Here is a 20141-nt window from a genome sequence, read left to right on the forward strand (position 1 = left end):
TTCATATTTTCTCACAGTCTTTTCCTGATGCTGTGTCTCACAGAGCTGTCAGAGACTTTGCCACGGTCTTTGTGAACGTCAACGTCACGTCTGAGCCCCACGAGGTCTCTGCCCTCTGGTTCCTGTGGTATGTGAGGCAGTGTGGCGGCACATTCAGGATTTTCTCTATCACCAATGGGGGCCAGGTACAAAATGTCTCATTTCCTTTCTCCTCTCTTGAAACTGTAATGAGCAAGTGTAGCGTTGTACCCATCAAAACCCTGAAATTAATGAAAAGATGAGAGCATGTGGCACCAGAGAGAAATGTGTTCTCATGGGGTGATACAGCCCTGTCAACTATCCCTGTTTAATGAAGGATTTTATTAGCTAGGATGTGGAATAAATTGGGACTATTTAAACAATTGGGGGCTTTCTGCATTCACTTCAGCACAGTACTGTTGTTGCAGTTGTGTTGCTTTTTTTGCCAATTTATTTTCTATGGGTTGTTTGGCACATTTGAATGTTTACAAGAGTTCAGAACAAGTGAACTTCAGAGTGAAATGTGGATGGGTTTTTGGTGTTGAAGACTCTAATGACAAGAGCTGGAAGTGAATAGCAAAAGGCCCTTCCTCCTTGGGTCAGTTCACATGGCAGCAGTTTCCATCTACATCTGTCCATTGTAAGAATAACCACGTGTCAGGAAGGATGTAAGCAGTGCTGATGCTGTCCTGTGGTAGGAGGCAGACCTGGCTAAGAGCCTTCCTCCTCAGGAGCCCCTCAGTCAAGTTTGCTGTCCCACATCAGCAGCTGCTGGATGCTGCAGCAAGAGTTAAAAATAAAATTAATCCCAAGATACTCATAAATGAAACTTGTGGAGAAGGGGAAGCCACCTGGGAAGAGCTTTACTTTTCTTTGTAGTTGGATGGGAAAAGCTGTCTTTGTTCCTATCATGCTTCCTTCTTCCCTCACCCCAATCAATTTTAGTTGAGCAGAAGCACTAAGGTTTCTGGCCTAATGGCCCGTCCAAGTCTTATAAAACCTGTTTGGGCAGCCATTTCAGTCTTTCAGCACAAAACTTTATGGATCCTTTCCTCTCTGCCAGCATCTCACATGTAAAAGGGAGCTGCTTTACCTCCTGCAGGTGGCTGGTAGATAAAAGAGGTTTTAGTGCTTCCCCTGGCCCTCTGCATGGACATTACACATTATGTGTGTCACAGATTGTGGTTTTTTTCCCTGGCAGAACTGTCTTTGTGTCTTCCCAGAGAAGACACAGGGAGAAAGCTCATTACCTGGAGACCAGACTTGGTTAAAGATCTGTCTTGCTTCTGGGCTGGCACAGTATTTCACTGTACAGTTGGTTTCTTTGTCACATTGAGGGTTTCAGTTGCACCATGGTGGGTAAAATACTCAGAACCCATTTGAATGAAGTGATATGTTTATTTTTGCTAGAAAGACTGCACTATATGTGCATGTTCTCTAGGCTTAAAGAGTCTTTAAGCCAGGTCATTAGGGAAGCCATTGCAAAAGTGATTTAGTCAGTAATCCCCACTGAGGCTCAGGTTTGTGCCCTCGCTCTTCTGGAAGTCTGGGTGTCTTTATGGACCCTTAGGACTTGGAGATTTGGCCTGCAATTTCGTGATGGTGAGCAGAAGTCATATTCAATGTCATTGTGATTAATGCTGTTGATTTTTTTTTTTGTCTGTGTTTCTTTCCTCTTTGTTGTTTTAGGAGAGGAAGTTTAAAGGGGGTTCTGGTCAGATATCGGAGAAAATAATGGAACGCCTGAAAGGCAGAGTTCAACTGGAGAGACCTGTGATCAGTATTGATCAGACAGGTGATAATGTCCTTGTGGAGACTCTGAACCATGAGATATATGAGGTAATTCAATCAGAATAAAAGTAGAGTATGCATTTAGTAGGGGAATATATCTGCTGTATCTCTTGGCCAGCTGTAATCAGGAAATGCCCATTTGTGTGTGTCTGTTTCTTGGACTATGCTGACACTCCATGGAACCTGCTTTACAGATTTATTTATGACTGGCTCACTTCTTGGTGTTCTGCTACTTGGTTTCTGTCATTACTCTGACTTCTCTGCCTTAAATTTCTTTTTCTATTTCTTTATATATTTTTACATTTTAGTTCTGCATTGAGGCCACTTCAAAGGAAGGAAAAAAAACCCTTCCTGTTTGTGTCCTGTTTCTGTACTGTGGTTCACAGTACAGAAAAAAAAAAAAAAAAAAACCCAACACATTTCAAACACATTTAGTAAGATTTTGCCTCTGTACTGGGTGCTTTGAAATGCTCCATCAGCACATGATGACCCACAGGGCACCCAAGGGGCAGCAGCAGCCCCATCAGCCTGAGAGCAGCAGTGTTGGGATAAAGTGTCACCCTCCAGAGTCCTGCACTGCTCCAGTCAGACCCAGGGCCTGTGAGAGGGATGGAGCACAGTCAGGAAAGCTGGAATCGCCATTAGTATTCCTTGTCCTGAAGTAACATCCTATGAATGTGCAATTTTTTTAGCATCTTATAATTTGGACAAATGTGGGTTATGTTTTCCTGGAGATGATAAGGGCAGTTTTACCCACGTGGTGTCTCTTGTCTCATTTCCCCACCTGTCTCCAGCCAAGTTTCAACTCAGGTCTGTTTTTTCCACTCTGTGTTTCTGAAATGGCAGAATTACTTTTGTCATTTGGAAATCTGTGTGTGGGAAAGCCACCTGGCAGGGTCAGGAGTGGGAAAGCTGTTAGCAGCTATTAAAAGTGACTTTCAAACCTGTCCTGTGGGATGAGCTCATGGGGAGGCAGCGCCTTGTGCTGACTTTGCTCTTCATTTCAGAGCAAGTATGTGATCAGTGCCATCCCTCCAATCCTGACAACAAAGATTCACTACAAACCAGAGCTGCCACCAAACAGAAACCAGTTAATTCAGCGTTTGCCTATGGGCAGTGTCATAAAAACCATGATGTACTACAAGGAAGCCTTCTGGAGGAGGAAGGGTAGGTGGGGAAGGACTTGGGAGCTCTGTGCAAATTTTGAAATTTTGCTGTCTAACAATCAGGGAATAAATCCAAGGGAAGGTTAAATGTTCAAAACCTCAAAATCAAACATACAGAAAAGGGAAATTAAAGCTCCTTAGAAAGCAGAAATCTTTCTCTGAGCTTGAGTGCATGTCTTGTCCCAAAGATGAGTCCAGACCCAACCAGGATCCCAAATCTCACAGCAGTTGGCTGAGGTGGGATGACCAAGAGAACAAGGAGTGTTTCCCTGGGAAACCTTGCTGAAACCTGCAGAGCACAGAAGCATCAGCTTCCCTGCAGCATCAACTCCCTTCTTCTCCTGCCAGGGACACTTAGGTCAGCCAAAGAGAATTTACAGCTGGTGACAAGCAGAGCTTAAGGTGTAAGCAAGACCTTTCCCTGATTTTAATCTTCTGTTCTGCAGACTTGATATCTCAGAGGACTGGGAAAAGTAGGTTAGCTTTTTGTTTAGCTCTAGATATTTTTCCATTCAGTAATATTTTTTTTTTATTCTGTAATTTTTTTTTTCCTCAGCTTTAACTGATACTATTTTCAGAACTATTTGTATGAACAGATTAATTCTCCTTTATTCCTAACTATATTGAGAGTGGTAAAAATACTTCTTAATCAAAGCAATATAATTTTTGCATGTTTCAGGGCATAACCTGGCCATTGAGATTAGGCAGGAATATAGTCAAGCATTGTCATCTAGATGGGATTTTTTGCATGTTCATCTGAAACGTGTCCTGATGTGATCCTAGATTAGACAGCCCATGTGTCTGCTGCATTACTGTTATGGAACACCATTCCTAACAATCTTATTACCAGCAAAATCAAGATAGTGGAGATTTGAGCCTGCAGTGACCAGATGTAATTACACTGGATTTTGTTTTGGTCAAAGTTACTCATGGAATGAATCACCATAATTCTGACTAGATCAATTTTTTTTTAATGTTTATTCTCCCCAAAATAGAAAGCCAAAGGGACTTGCAGCAATCCACAGAAATTCCTTGTTGGCTAACAATGGAATTTTAAAGATTTTTACAAGTCTTTTTACATAATTTCCCAGAGTCAGAGAGAAGAGAGAAACTGTTACAGAGACACTTCAGACATGTGGGTCCTATTGGTAATAACAGAATTACTGCACAATTCCGTTTATGGATAATTTTCCCTGCTCATTCCTAGCAGAAACAGTGATCACCAACAAGTTTTTCTAACAATCATCTTGGGGTTTCTTTCCCCTTAGGTTATTGTGGTTCCTTCGTCATTGAGGATGAAGAGTCTCCAATTGGAATAACCATAGATGACACAAAACCTGATGGAACTTTCCCTGCCATTATGGGGTAAAAGCTGCTGGGCCACACTCACAGATGTGTATTTTCTTTTGTAAGAGTTAGTGGGAGCAGGAGGGAGAGGGGAAATGACCAGGTTACATCAGTGTTTCCCACTTCCACAGTTTGTACCAATGGAGGAGAGCACTTCTGCCAAGCCTCTTGTGCCTCTCTAAAAGTCCATATAAATTTTTGGTTAAGGTTCTGCCACAAACAGCCTAATACAAGGATGTGGTTGGGAAGCACTTGCTGAATTCAGCTGTAGTAATTTTTAAGCATTCAGGTCACATTTGGTTCTTTTTGCTATGGCGTAGATTTAGAAATAAATCCCTGCCTTACCTATCTGTTTGAGCCTGTATTTGGCTTATGTTGGGCTTTTATGTTTAGTGCCTGGTTCAAAATGACAATGCATTTGTCCAAGAAATCCTCATTTTCTCCTCTCCCCACTGAGCTGAGGCAGGACAAGGAACATCAGCTGCTGGAGCAGGGAGGCAGCTGTGCAGTGAAAAAAAAAAAATCAAGATTCTGTAGAAACTGACAAGTAAAAATGTTACAGTTTGGACAAACAGGTGGGAAAATACATGACAGCATTGACTGGCTTTTAAAATATCTGAAACCAAATGAATAAACAATTTTTACAAGTGTTTCCACCATAATCTGAGGTGACACTGCCAAAAAAAGCCAATATAAATGTCAGGCAACTGCTCCTTAAGTGTCTGGCAGGAAAAGCTCACCCCTTCTGCTGAGCTGTGCATGTTTATGGGCATGTTCAGGGCTTGAAAGCTTCCATGGCCTGAGAGCAGCAGACCTCCTCCAAACCCCACATGGCAAACAGTTTCCAGCTTTCTTTCTCCTCATGGATTTCTGTGACTTTCTAAAAGAGTGTAGGAGCATCCTTCATCCCCTGGATATCTCCAACAGGCCAGATGAGCTAATTGTCAAATCTGTTTCCTCCAAGATGGATAAACCTCAATCCTGGCTCTTGCAGGAGTGATCCATGGCACTGTGCAGAGCCTGTCAGAGCAGCAGGCTGCCATCACTTACACAAGTGACACAGGCAGCTGCCTGCTGGACTTCAAAAGCTTAATAAAGCTCAGAATTTCAGTCCTTCTGGATCATACCTAGTCAGGGAATGCACCCTCCCTTTCAATTAACTCTGCAGGTTACCCTGCATGGGCTTTTTCCCCTGTGTGACCTGTAATTATTTGATGTTGAGGTATGATGCCAAACATGCAGCTCATTGCATACCAGTAAAATGCTTTGCCAATTTCTTTTTAGAGTCATTTCAGGCCTGCAAATCAGCTGAGGTGATGTTCATATTCCTTATTTTTGTTTTCAGTTTCATCCTTAGCAGAAAGGCTGTCAAGCTGGCCCATCTCAGCAAGGAAGAGAGGTAAGAGTTCAGAAGCTGTGGATATTCAGAAACAAATTGTTTCTCTGGGCTGCTTCCCCACAGGGATGTGTGTAAATATGTGTGTGAATGTGCACATTTATACATGCTCAGTGCAACTACCAACGCTGGAAATTGGGGCAGAAATTGAGATTTTAGTATAAACAGGCTGAGACGCTAAAGCTAATATTCTAACAGTTATGGATATTTCTAAATTTCCAAGTCCTGCCCACTCTTCTATGCTATGATTTACCAATTGTGGGTATCTGTGTGAATGGAGAAGATTTTTCCAACCATGTTCCCAGACTACATCTCCACTGAATGATGCTTTAACCCAGGGATACAGCAGTGCTGATATGTCTCCTTTTGGGTCTCCTTCAGATTCAGACTGGGTGATAAAATTTTTAAATTTCTGTGTTTATAAAAGTATGGTTTCCCCATTAGTCAGTGAAATGAACAATTGTGAAGTGAAAATTCACTTTCTAAATGTGAATTTTGGTACAGTGCAAGTGAAAGAGGAGCTCTGCTTAGGAATGTGAGCAGCATTCTTCAGCTCATATTTTATTCCCAGCTAGAGTAAATCTGTAGGGATTTAATTGATTTATATTGCTTTTCTTCTGGTCTTACACCAGCAAACACAAGGATGAATTGGCTCTGCATCCTAAAATAGCTGTACAAAGATTTATTTTCTTAGAGCTCATTGCCAAAATCAACCTTCATTTCCCATTCCCTGGGTCCATTTTTGACGTAACTTTCAGGCATCAGCATTTGAAATATATATGTTAAGATAAGAAGTTGAAATCTGACTTAAAAACAAAGCCTAACCCAACTTTCTTTCCCATGTGTTGCAGTAAATTTGGGTTTTTTATAAGAAAGATGAGAGTGGAAAGGTTTCCCCTCGCACACCCTCCTTTTTTTTTTTCTGACTCTGATTTTATTTTCATACAGGAAAAGGAAGATCAGTGAGGCATATGCCAAGGCACTGGGGATGAGAGAGGCTTTACATGTAAGGAATTAATGCCTGGTTTTTCTCTGTTGTACAATATTGTTGCTCCTTTGTTCTGGATGATGAGGGCAAAGTTCCTGGCACCTAAAATGTGTACCTAAAATTGCATGTTGGGCCATTCAACAAGGGGAGGACGGGACTGAATACAAGAAGAAAAGAGCTGCCAGTCTCACCCTGCACAAGAAAAGAGAAGGCAGTGCATGTTTTAATTTGGCCTGTCACGTGCCTGTGGGAGACTGGTGTTTCTGCAAAAGCACAAAAATTTGTTTTGTGCAGATGGATAGCATTAGCCAGATGACATGGCACTCCTTTGGCAGGTATTCTTAGCCTGTTTTCCCCCTCTTCAAAAGAAATGTGTTCTTTATTTCCAGTTCCTCTGTCAGTGTTTGACTGTTTTCTCTGTTGAAACTCACAGCCTGTGCATTATGAGGAGAAGGACTGGACCATGGAGCAATATTCAGGGGGCTGCTACACAGCCTACTTCCCACCAGGCATCATGCACTCCTATGGAAGGTAAAACAGAGAGTGCTTTGCTTCCTAATTCACATTTCTTAGCTCATGTACAATGCTATACTTTATGCAACACACCCATGGCATATTTACAGTATTAGGGGAACTTCAACCCTCTTTGCACTCCCCACTCCCCAGCTAATGAGGATGTTGCTATTTGCTTTACTAAGAGCAGAGTTTCTCTTGTGGCTTTTAAGGAGATGAAGCACAGTCACAAAACTAAAATCCACAAAACTTTTCCCCTCTGGATTATTTCCAGTAGTTTTTGCTATGCAGTATTTGCAGTGGATCCCTCTAGAGACCCCCAGGCCCTTGAGGACACACATCTTGGAGAGATGAAGAGTCTTCACTGACTGTATAGGTGGAGCATCAGGTTCAGGAGAAGCCCAGGAACTCCTCAACATGTCCAGCATGGGGTTAGACCCTGCCTGAGCTGAGATCATGTAGAGAGTTGTCCCACGTACAGTCATTTTGTCCCATGTACAGTCATTTATCTCCTGTCATTTATCCAAACACCCAGGCAGTGATGGGTGAGGTGTCTGGCCTGGGGAAGCTGCTGTCAAGCAGACAGGGAAAACCTAATGGGGGATTAGATGGGAGCCCTTACACCAGGCACATTCCCAGTGGGAGAATTACCTGCAGATGGGTTGGCTGGAATGCTTGTGCAGGACTGCAGGGCTGAGGGACTGCCTTTATGACCCTGTGGGGGGAAATGCAGCTCCCTGAGTGCAAAGCAGCCTCAGAAACAGGCTGATATTGGTGATCTAGCACTACAGGAACATCATCCACATCCCACTGTAACAGCAGGATAACAGCAAAGCTGCCGTGCAGAAAACATCAGTCTATCAGCTGCACTGCATTGCTGTTAGGATTATCCCTTATCCCAGCACTAAACTGAGGCCTGTATAACTTTGTAAGGAAACTGGGAACACTGATTTATGCCTAAGGTTTTTCTCTCTGTCAGATCTTGAATTTTGTGTGCAGAAGCAAGCAGCTGGTCCTGCAAGGACAGCTGATCACACCTCAGCCCAGGTCTGCAGGGATTCTGGACAGCTGGAGCCACACACTCCATCAAAGCCATAACTTGCTTTTAGAAGGACCATCACCCTCCTGTCACTTGTCCCCTGACATTTTCCATTGTTTTGAAGGATCATTCGCCAGCCTGTGGACAGGATCTACTTTGCTGGCACGGAGACGGCGACGCAGTGGAGCGGATACATGGAGGGAGCCGTGCAGGCAGGAGAGAGAGCAGCCAGAGAGGTACTCACCCTGCCCTGCTCCCAGCATCTCCCTCAAAAGGCTGCAAAGGATTGAGTACTGCTGGGAGAGTCTGATTTAGTGCAAAGGCTCCTAGAATTGGCAGGGAGAGATCCCAGTAAACAACGTGACCCAAATATTTTTAATTTTTTTAACTTACTTAATTGGTTATCAAATAAAGTGAAGCCAAGAATCTCAACAAAATCAGAATATTACTGAACTGGAGACTGAAAATAAAGCTTATGCCATGTACTGCATGTCTAGAGGAAAAACCCTCCAACCTGATGCTGCTTGTACATACTCTGTCTGAGTTTCTAACAAATTAATCACTGCATGTTTTAAGACTCATCTAAGTCGTTTCAAATGCTCACAGCTATTTCCTGTGCAGAAATCTGAAAATCTGAACATTGTTCTTGTTTTTGATCTATCCCTTCTGCTTCTCCTTTTGCAAGACGGTCCTGTTATCTGAGCCTTATGAAATTGTAATGTTCAGCTCTGATAATGTCTAAATCTCCTCACAACAACACACGTTGGGCTGGGTTTCCAGTCACAGTGAAATCCCTTTACAGCAGTCTGGAGGGAGGGGAAAAAAGCATTAAAGGGTGCACATTGCAGTTACAACTGCATGGCAAAGCCACAGAGTTGTTATTTAAAGGAAAATCGGTCTTTTACTTCCATTTGACAGAATGTCAAATTTGCCTTATAATCCTTATTATTTGCTTCGTTTCAAGTCACCTAATTTCTCTTTTCTCCATGCCTGTGAGCAGTAGTTATAAACACAGTGAGCTGCCTTCTGGAGGCATTCATTCCCCCCCTCCCCGCCCCCAAAATTCCCATGATTGTTACAATCAGTTTATTCTCAAGAAAAATCCTTGATGAGCTTTGCACTGCCTGAATGGGCGAGGGAGGGCTCCATAATTCTCTGCTGTGAGAACCTCAGGGTTGCATCTCTCCTGTTTCCATATTCCAGAAGCATCACTACTAAAAGGTTTTGTGTCCCCAGTGCATGGCTGTAGCCTTGCCTTGGTATTTCTCAAACTGCCTTGAGAAAAAGCTTTTTTACTTTTACTCAGGAAAAAAAAAAAAAAAAAAAACCACCAAAAAACCAAAAAAAACCCTAAACCTAAGAACCTCCCACAAAAATATTTAGAGAAGCTCTAGCAGAAATCACTGTACATTTTGTGGTTCAAGAGACTTTCAGCTAGTCATAGTTACATCTTTTATCAATGTCACTTGCTCTGACTTTGTCTGTTTCTCCAACACTGGAAGTTATGTGGGTTATAATTTTTTCACATGGTACAAATAATTTAATAATTTTTTCTTCTAGGTACTGCACAGTATGGGGAAGATCTCCAAGAGTGAAATTTGGATGCCAGAGCCAGAGTCAAAGGTGAGCCAGAGTGTCACTGTCACCCAGTCAGGCACACAGCCCTCAGTCAGGTGTGTCCCTGTTTCAGTGATTCCTGTGCACCCTGCTCCCAGGCAAGCCTTTAGTCACCTCCCATGCTGATGGCACTAATTTCTGTGACTTGTCCAAGGAATATTTTTACCCCTGTCTGAAGGGTGGATGACTAAGAGCCAAGCACACTGATCTCAGAGCCTGGGACTGAAAAATGCAGCCTAATTCTGCCGTGGTTTAAAGCCAAATAAAACCTCATTCCAGCCACAAGTAACTCCATCTTCACTGTCCTGTGGCTGTCCTGGATGATAGAACACACATCTCACAGCCATGACTCTTCTCCCTGGTATTTCATATTCAAATATTTCCAGCTATTTCACCTGGGAAACACCTGTGACCTCCCCAGCCTCACGGGGGGCGTTTGCCACCTCAGGGCGAGAGGACACCCTACGGAATCACCATCTCCTCTCTCCCCCAGGATGTCCCAGTGCGGCCATTCCCCAGGAGCTTCTGGGAGAGGAACCTGCCCTCGGCGCCGGGGCTGCTGTGCCTGCTGAGCTGCACCCTGTGTGTCACCTCTGCGGCTGCTGCAGCGCTCTGGGTCTGTAAAAAGGGATTTCCTTACCGGAACTAGCGGGGACAGGGGCAGCTGCACACCCCCTCTCCTCCCCTCGCACCAGATGAATGTTATTTTGGAGAAAAGTGGCATGGATGGCTGGAAAGAGCAAGAAGTTATTCTCCTTGTGATTTTTTCTTTTTAGTCCCATATTTATTGCATCGAATCTACTGCAGTTAAACCGTGGGGGCATTTTTCAAACTTGTCCATTTGGTTTTGGTTGGACATTATAATATCAATGATATATTCCTAATACAGGAAGGCAAAATGCAGATCACACCTTTTCTGAGTTGCAAAGAGGTCTCAGAGAACGCTTTTGTTTCCACTCAGTGTTTTATTTTTCGCCACACAAGACAGTAAATGCCCTCATACATTCACCTCAGAACATCCAAGGTTGTTCCTATACCATCCCTGCTGCGCAGAAGAGATTAGCATGCCAATCAGTCACAGAATTGCCAAATTAATTTTCAAATGCATTTGATTAATTATTAATCATCTCAATGTGAAGCTTAACCCCGAGCTGGATGAAAGGAGGTAATTATCACAAGGCACAGCACTGAGCAGGGAGAGAGGAGGCATGGCTGGACTTCATCCTGCCCACTGCCAAGGAAACATCTGTGCACATCTGCTCTGCAGGGTGCCTGCCCTGAGAGCATCCATCCAGCCCAGCCTTGTGCTGCCACAGCACAGTGAAATGAATTAGCAAAGTTAAATTCCTCCCACTTGCAGCAGGTGCTGGCTGTTGTTTTCCAAATGGCAGCAGCTTCCCTATTCCCTATCCATTTACTGCCCCTCATTTTGCTGCTAATCCATAGCCCCTTCTTCTAATAAGGAGAACTGTATTTGAGGCTCGAATTACTGCCTTGTAAATTACAGTAATTGGAAGCATCTGCCTGTTCTGCTCTTATTATGTACATGATACACTTAAAATAATCACTTTAGTGTTTGACTGAAGTCTGGAATGTATGTTTCACAATGTGCCATCATTATGTGGTCTTTTTGCCATGACTTTTGAGCGTTGTACGTGTCCATGAGCTCAGCTGTGGGTGAAATGTGCCTTTCAATAGTCCTGAAACCTTGATCTTCTTATAAACTTTTCTTCAGATTCTGTCTTGCTTGGTTTTTTGTGAGTTACCTGAATTGCTGAGGGCTCCCTGCTGAATATGCTCTCCCCAGCTCCAGCCACTGCTGAGCAGGGATTCCTGTGCACAAGGAGTACCCTGGGCATGCAGCCCAGGCAGGGAGGCAGCCCAGGCTGCTGATGAGCCTTTTGTGGCAGTTCTACACTGCCACACACTTCCCCCAGGAGGACATTTCCACCGCCTGAAAAACACTGCCTGTACCTGTTAAAAAATAATTTATCCATAGGTGTATTTGTAGCAATTAGAGCCAATCATTTTCAGGCTTGACATCAGAACTTCTGTGTGCACGTGTAAAAGGGACCCCAAATCATCTGCAATAAACCCATGAGCTAACACTGTCCAGCTTCACTTTACACCTTTTCCACACACATTTCTATTGAAATTAGTTTGGGGTTTGAAATACCAGTGCAATTCAGCTGAATTAATCTCAGACTGTTAAACAGGGCCAGGTACAAGGTTGCCCCTTCCCAGGGAAGGGCACATCTCACTGCTGTGGGATTGGCAGGCAGCAAGTGGAATGAGTGAGATTGATTAAAATTGGCATTTCTGAAGCTCCAGCAGCTCCCAGGCACCAGGCTGCTGCAGAGAAAGGGCAACATTTGTCAGAGATTATAGACCAGTTCCCATCCTGCTTTAATGCCCTTTCTGACAATCAGACCAATTTCCCTGTTTAAACATTAAACATTTAGCTTAAATATTAAACAGCCAGGCATCTTTCTTAAACCAATTTTGAAACAGAATGGGATTGAGTCTATCACCACTGACAACTCCCCAAGTGAGCTGCTGCCGGCATTAAAGCTGGGAGCACCAAGCACCAGGGAAACACCTCTTGCTTTTGGGGGCCAGAGCCCTCACCCAGGCTGGGGAATGGGAAAGCCTTTGGACACCTTCCCAAATCAGGGGTGCTCAGTGCCCCCATTTTTTGAGGAAGAGCTTTGCACTCCTTTGGCAGAAGTGGGAAATGTTCTGTTCTCTTTGAATGCAGAGTGAGATGGGAGAGGCTGGGGTCCACATCAAATCCTTCATCACCAGAGTGGGAACTAAATTGCATTGACACCTCTAGGAAATGGGAAAACATTAGGTGAAAGGGCTGCTGGAAGTAAAACAAAGACCAGAGCAAGCACTGGCAGAAGGAGCAGCAGAGAGAGATAAAAACCCCTTAATGCTCCACAGTAGCAGTGAAATAAGAAGCACCACTGAGCACAGTCCAAAATCAGCAAGTGGGGATGATATATGTGGAAAGATCTGCCTCTTTTTAATCAAGCTGCTGGGTTTGCTCACACATAGCATAGCAGCTTTGCCCAAGCCCTGGGGATGGAAAAACTCTCCTGTGAGACTCTCCCTTCTCCTTTCTGGCCCACTCCCCTTGGCTGCAGCTCCTGCCTGCAAAGGGTGACGTGGTTGTTCCCCCATGGCTGCCATCAACCAGCCCATGGGGACAGGGACCATGAAACAGGATGGTTCAGCAGGGGCTGGATGGGCAGGAGGTGCAGGAGCAGAGCCACTGTTTGATTTTTAGCACCATCAGCCTAGCAAGGCTTTAATTCACTCATTACCTGCCCAGCCCACAACGTCCTGGCATGGGAACAGACAACCCAAACCCCTCTGGTTGGAAACCACTGTGTGACAGGTCTGGGAAGGGGCCACCACCCCAAGGAAGCAGCGCCAGGTTGCAGGGGCTCCGTGTTTTGGAGCAGAGAACATGGATGTCCCCTAGGGACACAGTGGCCCTCCAGTCATGCTCCTTGTGTGGGACACAGGGGAGGACTGACCAGACACACCCAGGTTGCTATAAAGGTACACCCAGCCTCAAAATGGTGAGGGATGGGATGCTCAGAGAACTGGGGCATGCCCCTTTCCTGGAATTGTTCAAGGTTTCCTTGGATGGAGCCCCAAGCAGCTTGTTCTTATCAAAGGGAATTGGAATGGGATGATCTTTAAGATCCCTTTCAAAACATTCTATTACTATGTGAAAATGCATTCTGGGGAAGCAAGAGGTTGCTGCCTTCCCTTGGCCTCTCTGCTAGTCCTTCACCAGCAATACTTTTCAATTCACATTTGATTCAGCCCCAGGTTTGTACTTGATCTCTTTTCCCAGGACCAAAGATACCCCCCAACTACTGGCAAAATTAGCATTATGCATTTGAACAAAAACAGCCAGGGTGATGTGCCAGCACAGTCTGACACATTTCAACATCCAGTTTCCCACCAGTGGGTTCCCATGTCCCACTGACCAGGTTCTGATGCCCAACAGCAAGGGCTTTCCTCAGCCAGGAACCATGCTGGGTCAAGCTGGGGACTGGTTTTATGCTGTCTGCACAGAGTTCAGCTCCCAGCTCCAGAAAAACAAACAAAAAACAAACAAACAGAGTCCTCCACTGTGAAACATGGCTGTAGTCAGCTCTTCCTTGTGGGCTGTTTCTCCCCTGCAACAGTTGCTTTTCACACACACACAGAGAAAGGAAATTTCATCTTGGTGAAAATCCAGGAGGGGAAATCAAATGTGCTCTTTGTGAGTGAACTGTAACTTTTTCTTTTCCCACTCAGCTCCTGTACTTGGCAATAAATGCTTTGGGCTCCAGCTGCAGTTCCTATTCTGCTCTTCATTTGTAGTACTTGGCTTTCCAGATTCTGTTTCCTGTTCCTTGCTCTCTTTGTTTTGGGGTTTTTTGACTCATCTTTGTCACTCTAGGACACGAAACAGAAAGACACAGATGCTGGATTTTCCAAGGCAAAAAAGGGTGAAGCTTAAATCTGACTCCAACATTTATAGATTTCCAAAAGTGACAGTGGATTGGAGGGTGACAGTGCCACCTCTCCAATGACACTGGACAAACCAACAGTCCATCAAATTTCTCCTCCTCCATAAAAGAATGCAAAACAATAAGTTATTTACATAAAGTGTGTGAGAAAGTTTGTTATAAGAATGTAAACATCAGAAGGCTTAGAAAAACTTAAACAGGGTGACACATCTAATACAACAGAGACAGAATAACCCAGGACACATAGAAGGAGCTGGAAAAAATTTTCCCAAGTGAGAGCCCATTACACATGAGAGGAGAGGGAAGCTTTGGCAGGGTGTTGGCACCTTGCTGGGTGCCAGAGGAGATCAGCAGTGCCTTCAAGCCACACATCTGTTCCTCCAGAGTCCCAGGGATGTGGTGCTCCCTGCTCTATAATGAACAGATCAGATAGGGGCATGAATTTGCACTGTCTCTAACCTTACCAAGCACAAGAAAATATACGATAGATGCCCTTTGCCATCTGTATCTTCCCACAGTTCTTCTTTATGAAATATGCCTGCCACTCACAGTACAGGAGGGCAGCTGCCACTTGAGATGAGGTTGAAAATGAAGGAAAGGACATAATTATTGCTTGTGTTGGAATTTGGACTTTCATGACCAGATCACTCACTTGAAAACTCCTTGGATTAATGCCTGAGCCCCATCATTTTCATCAAAACCTTGGTTAAATCCAGGGCACCTGGCTGAATTCCAAAGGGCAGAGGCTGGCATTTGAGGAGGAGTTCTGTCAGCAGACACCAGCTGCAGACAGCATGGCCAGCTCAGCAGCATGGCACAGGCTGAAACAAAGGCTGTCATCTTCTGGGCTACTCATAGCAGTATTTTATCACCTCACAAAGAAATATGTGTCAGAAGCTTCACACTGTGGTTTGCAGAAAGGTCTCTGGGGGCATTTCTGCATTTCTGGCCTGGTGTTCACCCTTCCTGTTGAACTCTGCAAGAGAAGCACACTAAAGGGAAATGATGCAAGTCCCCAGCTTTAAAAATAAGTTCTGACCCATCTCCAAGCTCTGATGCGCCACACTGGAGGAAGCAGAGGCTCCATCCCTGCAGGCTCTGCCTCCCGGCCCTGGCCAGTCCTTAGCAGAAATCAGGGCAGTGAAATGGCTGAGGCACCAAGCCCCTGCCAGCTCTGCAAAACTTCCTCCAAAGGGCGACTCGAGTCCTGTCTCCTACTGGGCAGCACAAAGGAGCTGGAAGAAAAGTGTGAGCACAGACCCTAAATGCTCCTGGGCATTCCCCTTCTCAGAAAAGGGAGATTTTGTGGGGGCAATTTGCTTTGCAGGGATTGATAGAGGTGCTGGCACTCTGAAAAATTGCTCTGGCCACACTCCATCTCATAAAGAATTATTGGGAAATAATATAGTTTCTAATTTAGTTAAATAGTCTTGTTCCACTTTGGACTGAATTGGCAAGTGGAGGCTGGAGTAATGTCTTCCCTTGATTTTGATGAAGTACAAGCATGCATTTCAATTGTTTAAGATAATGACTGCACCTCCCAATGGGACACCTCCCTGCCTCAGACCTGGAATAGAAGTTTCTACATCTGAAATTATAATGTAATTTCTGCTAAATGCAACACTGCTGTGCAAAGTGTTTTCTTACAGCTTGGAGCATATGCAAATTGGGCACAGCCTGAGGGCTGACAAGGATGCCTCAGTGCATTATTGATAGGTTTCCTTTTCCCTGCTTCCTGCCAGCCAAGCACCAGAGCATATTGGAGTGCAGAGTTAAATCCCAGTAGGCAGAGGGGCAAACAGAGCCACTTGACAAACCAAATCATCCAAAGGCTGGTGTTTCTGCTGGGTACCACTTCCTCAAGTGCTTCTTGGAGTCACTGCTGCTGCAGGGACTCAGAGACATTCCCCATCTCAAAGAAATTGCTAACATTCCACGACATTATGCCCTTGGGAAGATGAGGCTGCTCTGTGTTTGCTCAGCCCCTTTCTGCTGTAGGTCATTGTAAGGACCCAGGACATTCCTCTGGCTGCCCTGGCAGGGGGCTCAGAGACCTTGGCACGCAATCAAAAACACTTCTGCTTCGACTTAAGCCCATGGAAACAATTACAAACTGTGTGTGAAGATTTACAAGCCACAAGAGTTTGAGTAGAATGATAGCCAATTTACCACAGGGTGAAAAAGTGGAATTTTGGGGTTTTTAGAATGGGGGTTCAAGAGACAAGATGGAGGAATCTGGGCGTGTCTTGTCATTCTTGTTCTTCTTCTCGGCCTCCACCTTCTGCTGTGATGGTGACGCTTCTGGATTGGTTTAGAGTAGAGACAAACTGACTAATATAGGTGATAGGTATTGGAAAACCATAGTAAATAACTACACATAATTCTTAGTATGAAAAGGTAACACTACCTAAGTGTGGTCAGTGTGCCACAACCCAACCTGCCAGACAGATCTGAGTGGGTCAGAGAAAGAATGTGATAGACAAGAAAAAATAAACAACCTTGAGATCCAGAGCCCTGGAATCTTGACTTTTTTGGTTGTGGGGCTGGGAAAAAAGCCTCATTAATACCTTGGGAGCCATTCTAACCACAGAAACCTGAGAGGTCGGATGAATGGATCACCTGGATTTGGATGAGGCTTTTTCTCCCCCACAAAGCTGCAGGGATGGTGGGAAGGAGTCTACAGAGCCTGTAGATGTCAGAGTAAATGGAGCGGGATGGAAATGGCTTATTATGTTAGGGCTGTCCTGCTAAGAAAGGATTAGAAACATTGCTATCAGAAAACTCACTGTGCACACAGCAAAAATCCATCCCTGGAAGAAAGCTAATACCTTTTGCTTCTAAATTAGAAACAGCATCTCACCTTCTGTCAAAACACAGGGTGAGACCAGCTTGGACTCAAAACTTGGTTTGCCTCTTTCAGCAGTGCCAGGAGGAGTGGAGAACTGGTATGAGCCAGCCTGGCACTGGGTCAGTCCCAGAGGATGAAGCAGTGTGTGTTTCAGTGGGTGTTTCACAGGTATTTTGACATGGACCTGCTGGAGTGGGCCCAGGGGAGGTTCCCTGAGCTGATGACAGGACTGGACCACCTCCCCTATAAGAACAGGCTGAGAGAATTGGGGTTGTTCAGCCTGGAGAAGAGAAGGCTCTGGGGGGACCTCAGAGAATTTCCCAGTACTTAAAAGGGCTGGAAAGGGAATTTTTAGCAGGGCTTGTTGTGATAGAACAAAGGGGTTGATACTAAAAGAAGATAGATTTAGATTAAATATAGGGTGAGACACAGGAACTGGTTGCCCAGAGAAGTTGTAGATGACCCATTCCGGGAAATGTTCAAGGCTGAATGGGGCTCTGAGCGCCCTGGTCTAGTTGAAAATGTCCATGGCAGGGGGTTTGGACTAAATGCCCTAGAAACATCCCCTTTCATCCCCTCCAACCCAAACTATTCTATGATTAATTTTTAAAATTATTTTTTGACCTTTTTCTAGCCTAGAAATAGTTTAGTTTCAGAATAGCTTATTGCTACTGATTGTACAAACCATGGCACACCAAAATCAGCTTACAAAGCCTCTGACTCAGGTGTATTTTTTTACAGCTTTTCTTGGGACTCAGCTGCCAACTGAAGGCTTTTCTAGCAAACTCTGCTAATATTATGACTAGAATATCATGGCTCTGTTTCCAGTGACAAGTAAATTCATCTATAGCCTGTCTGGTAAAGGACAGCTGTGAATTAACACATTATATGTTCAGTCACCTATTAACATGGACCATGTTATATTCACAGAGCTCACATCACCCCTGGTGCACTTCTTCAAAGCCCCAAGAAATACCTAATTGCCATCAGCAGCTGGTGGGAGGTAGAAGCTGCCCAGTTTGGTACCCAAAGATCATCTGTGCCGCAGGGCTGGTTTAGGAGGTTTCTTGTAGGGGGATACAGGATGGGTAAATTAAGGTGGTATAGAGTGTAATCTTATCCCCTAAAGAGTTGCAGCTGAACCAATTACTAAAGATTAGGACCAGGCATGATGTTAACAGGCCACACCTGTAGCCAATAAGAAGAGTGTTATAAAAGAGTGGATTGATTGGTTGAAGGGATCTGGAGTCATTGGCTGCTGTGAGGACAAGGAAGAGTCAGTGCCTTGAGGAGGTGCCTACAAGAAACATCAAGGAGGTTCAAAACTCTGGCAATATGGAACCTTTGCAGTATAACGTCAATAGAACCTTTGCAATGTATGATAACCAATGGTGACCCTGATGTGTTTCGGAAAAAGGATTTGAATACTAAACTATATGACCCTGTGATTTGGGAAAAAGGACTTGGATACTAAGCTATATGACCCTGTGGATTTGGGACTAAACTATATGACCCTGTGGATTTGGGGAAAGGACTTGAATACTAAATTATTGGTAAAATATATCAATTGCAGCTATTGGTGTTTGTTAAATATGAGTAGAAAAGATTTTGAAGATAAGTGCTTTGTAAACTGAGAAAAGCTGCAAAACTGAACCAACACTCAGAAATATGTCTATATTCATACTATATATTTGTAATATGTTGTCTGAACACTTGTGTAGCTATTGGTTCTGAATGAAATGTATTAATATGTCGTAATGTTAATTTATTTGAATATGTACTTCTAGAGATGCTGCAACTCTAATTAAAAGAAAAAGGGGAAATTGTAGGGGTATACAGTATGGCTAAATGAAGGTGGTATAGAATGTAATCTTACAAAAGAGTTGCAGCAGAACCAATTACTAAAGATTAGGAGCAGGCCTGATTTTAACAGGCCACAGCTGTAGGCAATAAGAAGAGTATTATAAAAGAGTGGATTGGTTGGTTGAGGGAACTGGAGTTAGTTGGCTGCTATGAGGACAAGGAAGAGTCAGTGCCTAGAGGAGCTGCCTACAAGAAACATCGAGGTACGATACTCTATCAATATGGAACCTTTGCAATGTATGACAACAATTTCTCTTGGGCCTCTGGAAGAGCTGCCTCCTTTGGGGCAGCAGCTGGAGGCTGAAAAAGATGCCCTTGAATGTCTGAGAGGTACAAGACAACTGAGTTTTAGCTCATAAATTGCCCTCTAGGTGGGTAAATATGTGCTCTATGCAGGAAAAGTGAGATGCAAGTCAATTGAATGCAATAACTGAATTTCAAAGTCCCTTCCATCCCTCCTACCTGGACACAGAGAGAGAGAGAGAGAAGATCCTACAATACCTGCATGGGTTTTAACAGCAGATGAGGATGAGGAGCCTCCTTCCACACCCACACCAAAGAGCAGGACCAACCTGAGGAAAAAATGTGTCTTTTTTTTCCAGCAGATACCAAACCGTACTTTGGTTCTACCATCTGAGGCCCATAATTCTTGGATTTTTGGTTTTTTCTGAGGCAATTCCACAGGCTCAGGAAGAATTTATCCTGTTTTGAGCCAGAAGGCAAAACCCATCAGTCCTTCCAACATTTTGGGATCTGCTCCAGATGAGAGATTGGTAGAATTACAGGAGACAAGAAGAAAAAATTATTCTCTTATAGTAGCACTGAGTTTTGCATGATTTAGCCAAATAATTTGCACACACATCCTATCTTCTTCTAAACAATGAATGGGATTTCTAATTGGTTTCTTGAGAAATCATATTTGTATCTTTTACAGATGTTAAACAAAATTGATTTCTTCTGTATTAATCTGTCCACATTAATTGTCTGTGCACTGGAGTGATGGAAATAATGAAGCACCCC

General features: G+C 44.1%; 1 protein-coding gene across 1 annotated transcript in view; it reads left to right on the forward strand.

Annotated features, from left to right (window-relative positions):
- LOC132069597 (amine oxidase [flavin-containing] A-like) overlaps positions 1-11611 on the forward strand; it is a 36981-nt gene extending 25370 nt beyond the window's left edge. The window contains exons 6-15 of the mRNA XM_059465905.1: positions 44-185; positions 1708-1857; positions 2817-2976; positions 4244-4340; positions 5668-5721; positions 6667-6724; positions 7140-7237; positions 8383-8494; positions 9819-9881; positions 10369-11611. Coding sequence (XP_059321888.1) covers positions 44-185; positions 1708-1857; positions 2817-2976; positions 4244-4340; positions 5668-5721; positions 6667-6724; positions 7140-7237; positions 8383-8494; positions 9819-9881; positions 10369-10524 — 1090 coding nt within the window. The 3' untranslated portion in view covers positions 10525-11611. The remainder of the gene's footprint in view (positions 1-43; positions 186-1707; positions 1858-2816; positions 2977-4243; positions 4341-5667; positions 5722-6666; positions 6725-7139; positions 7238-8382; positions 8495-9818; positions 9882-10368) is intronic.
- Positions 11612-20141: the final 8530 nt, after the last annotated feature.

This window comes from Ammospiza nelsoni, chromosome 2 (genome assembly GCF_027579445.1).
Source record: "Ammospiza nelsoni isolate bAmmNel1 chromosome 2, bAmmNel1.pri, whole genome shotgun sequence".
In the NCBI taxonomy this organism is placed as follows: Eukaryota; Metazoa; Chordata; class Aves; order Passeriformes; family Passerellidae; genus Ammospiza; species Ammospiza nelsoni.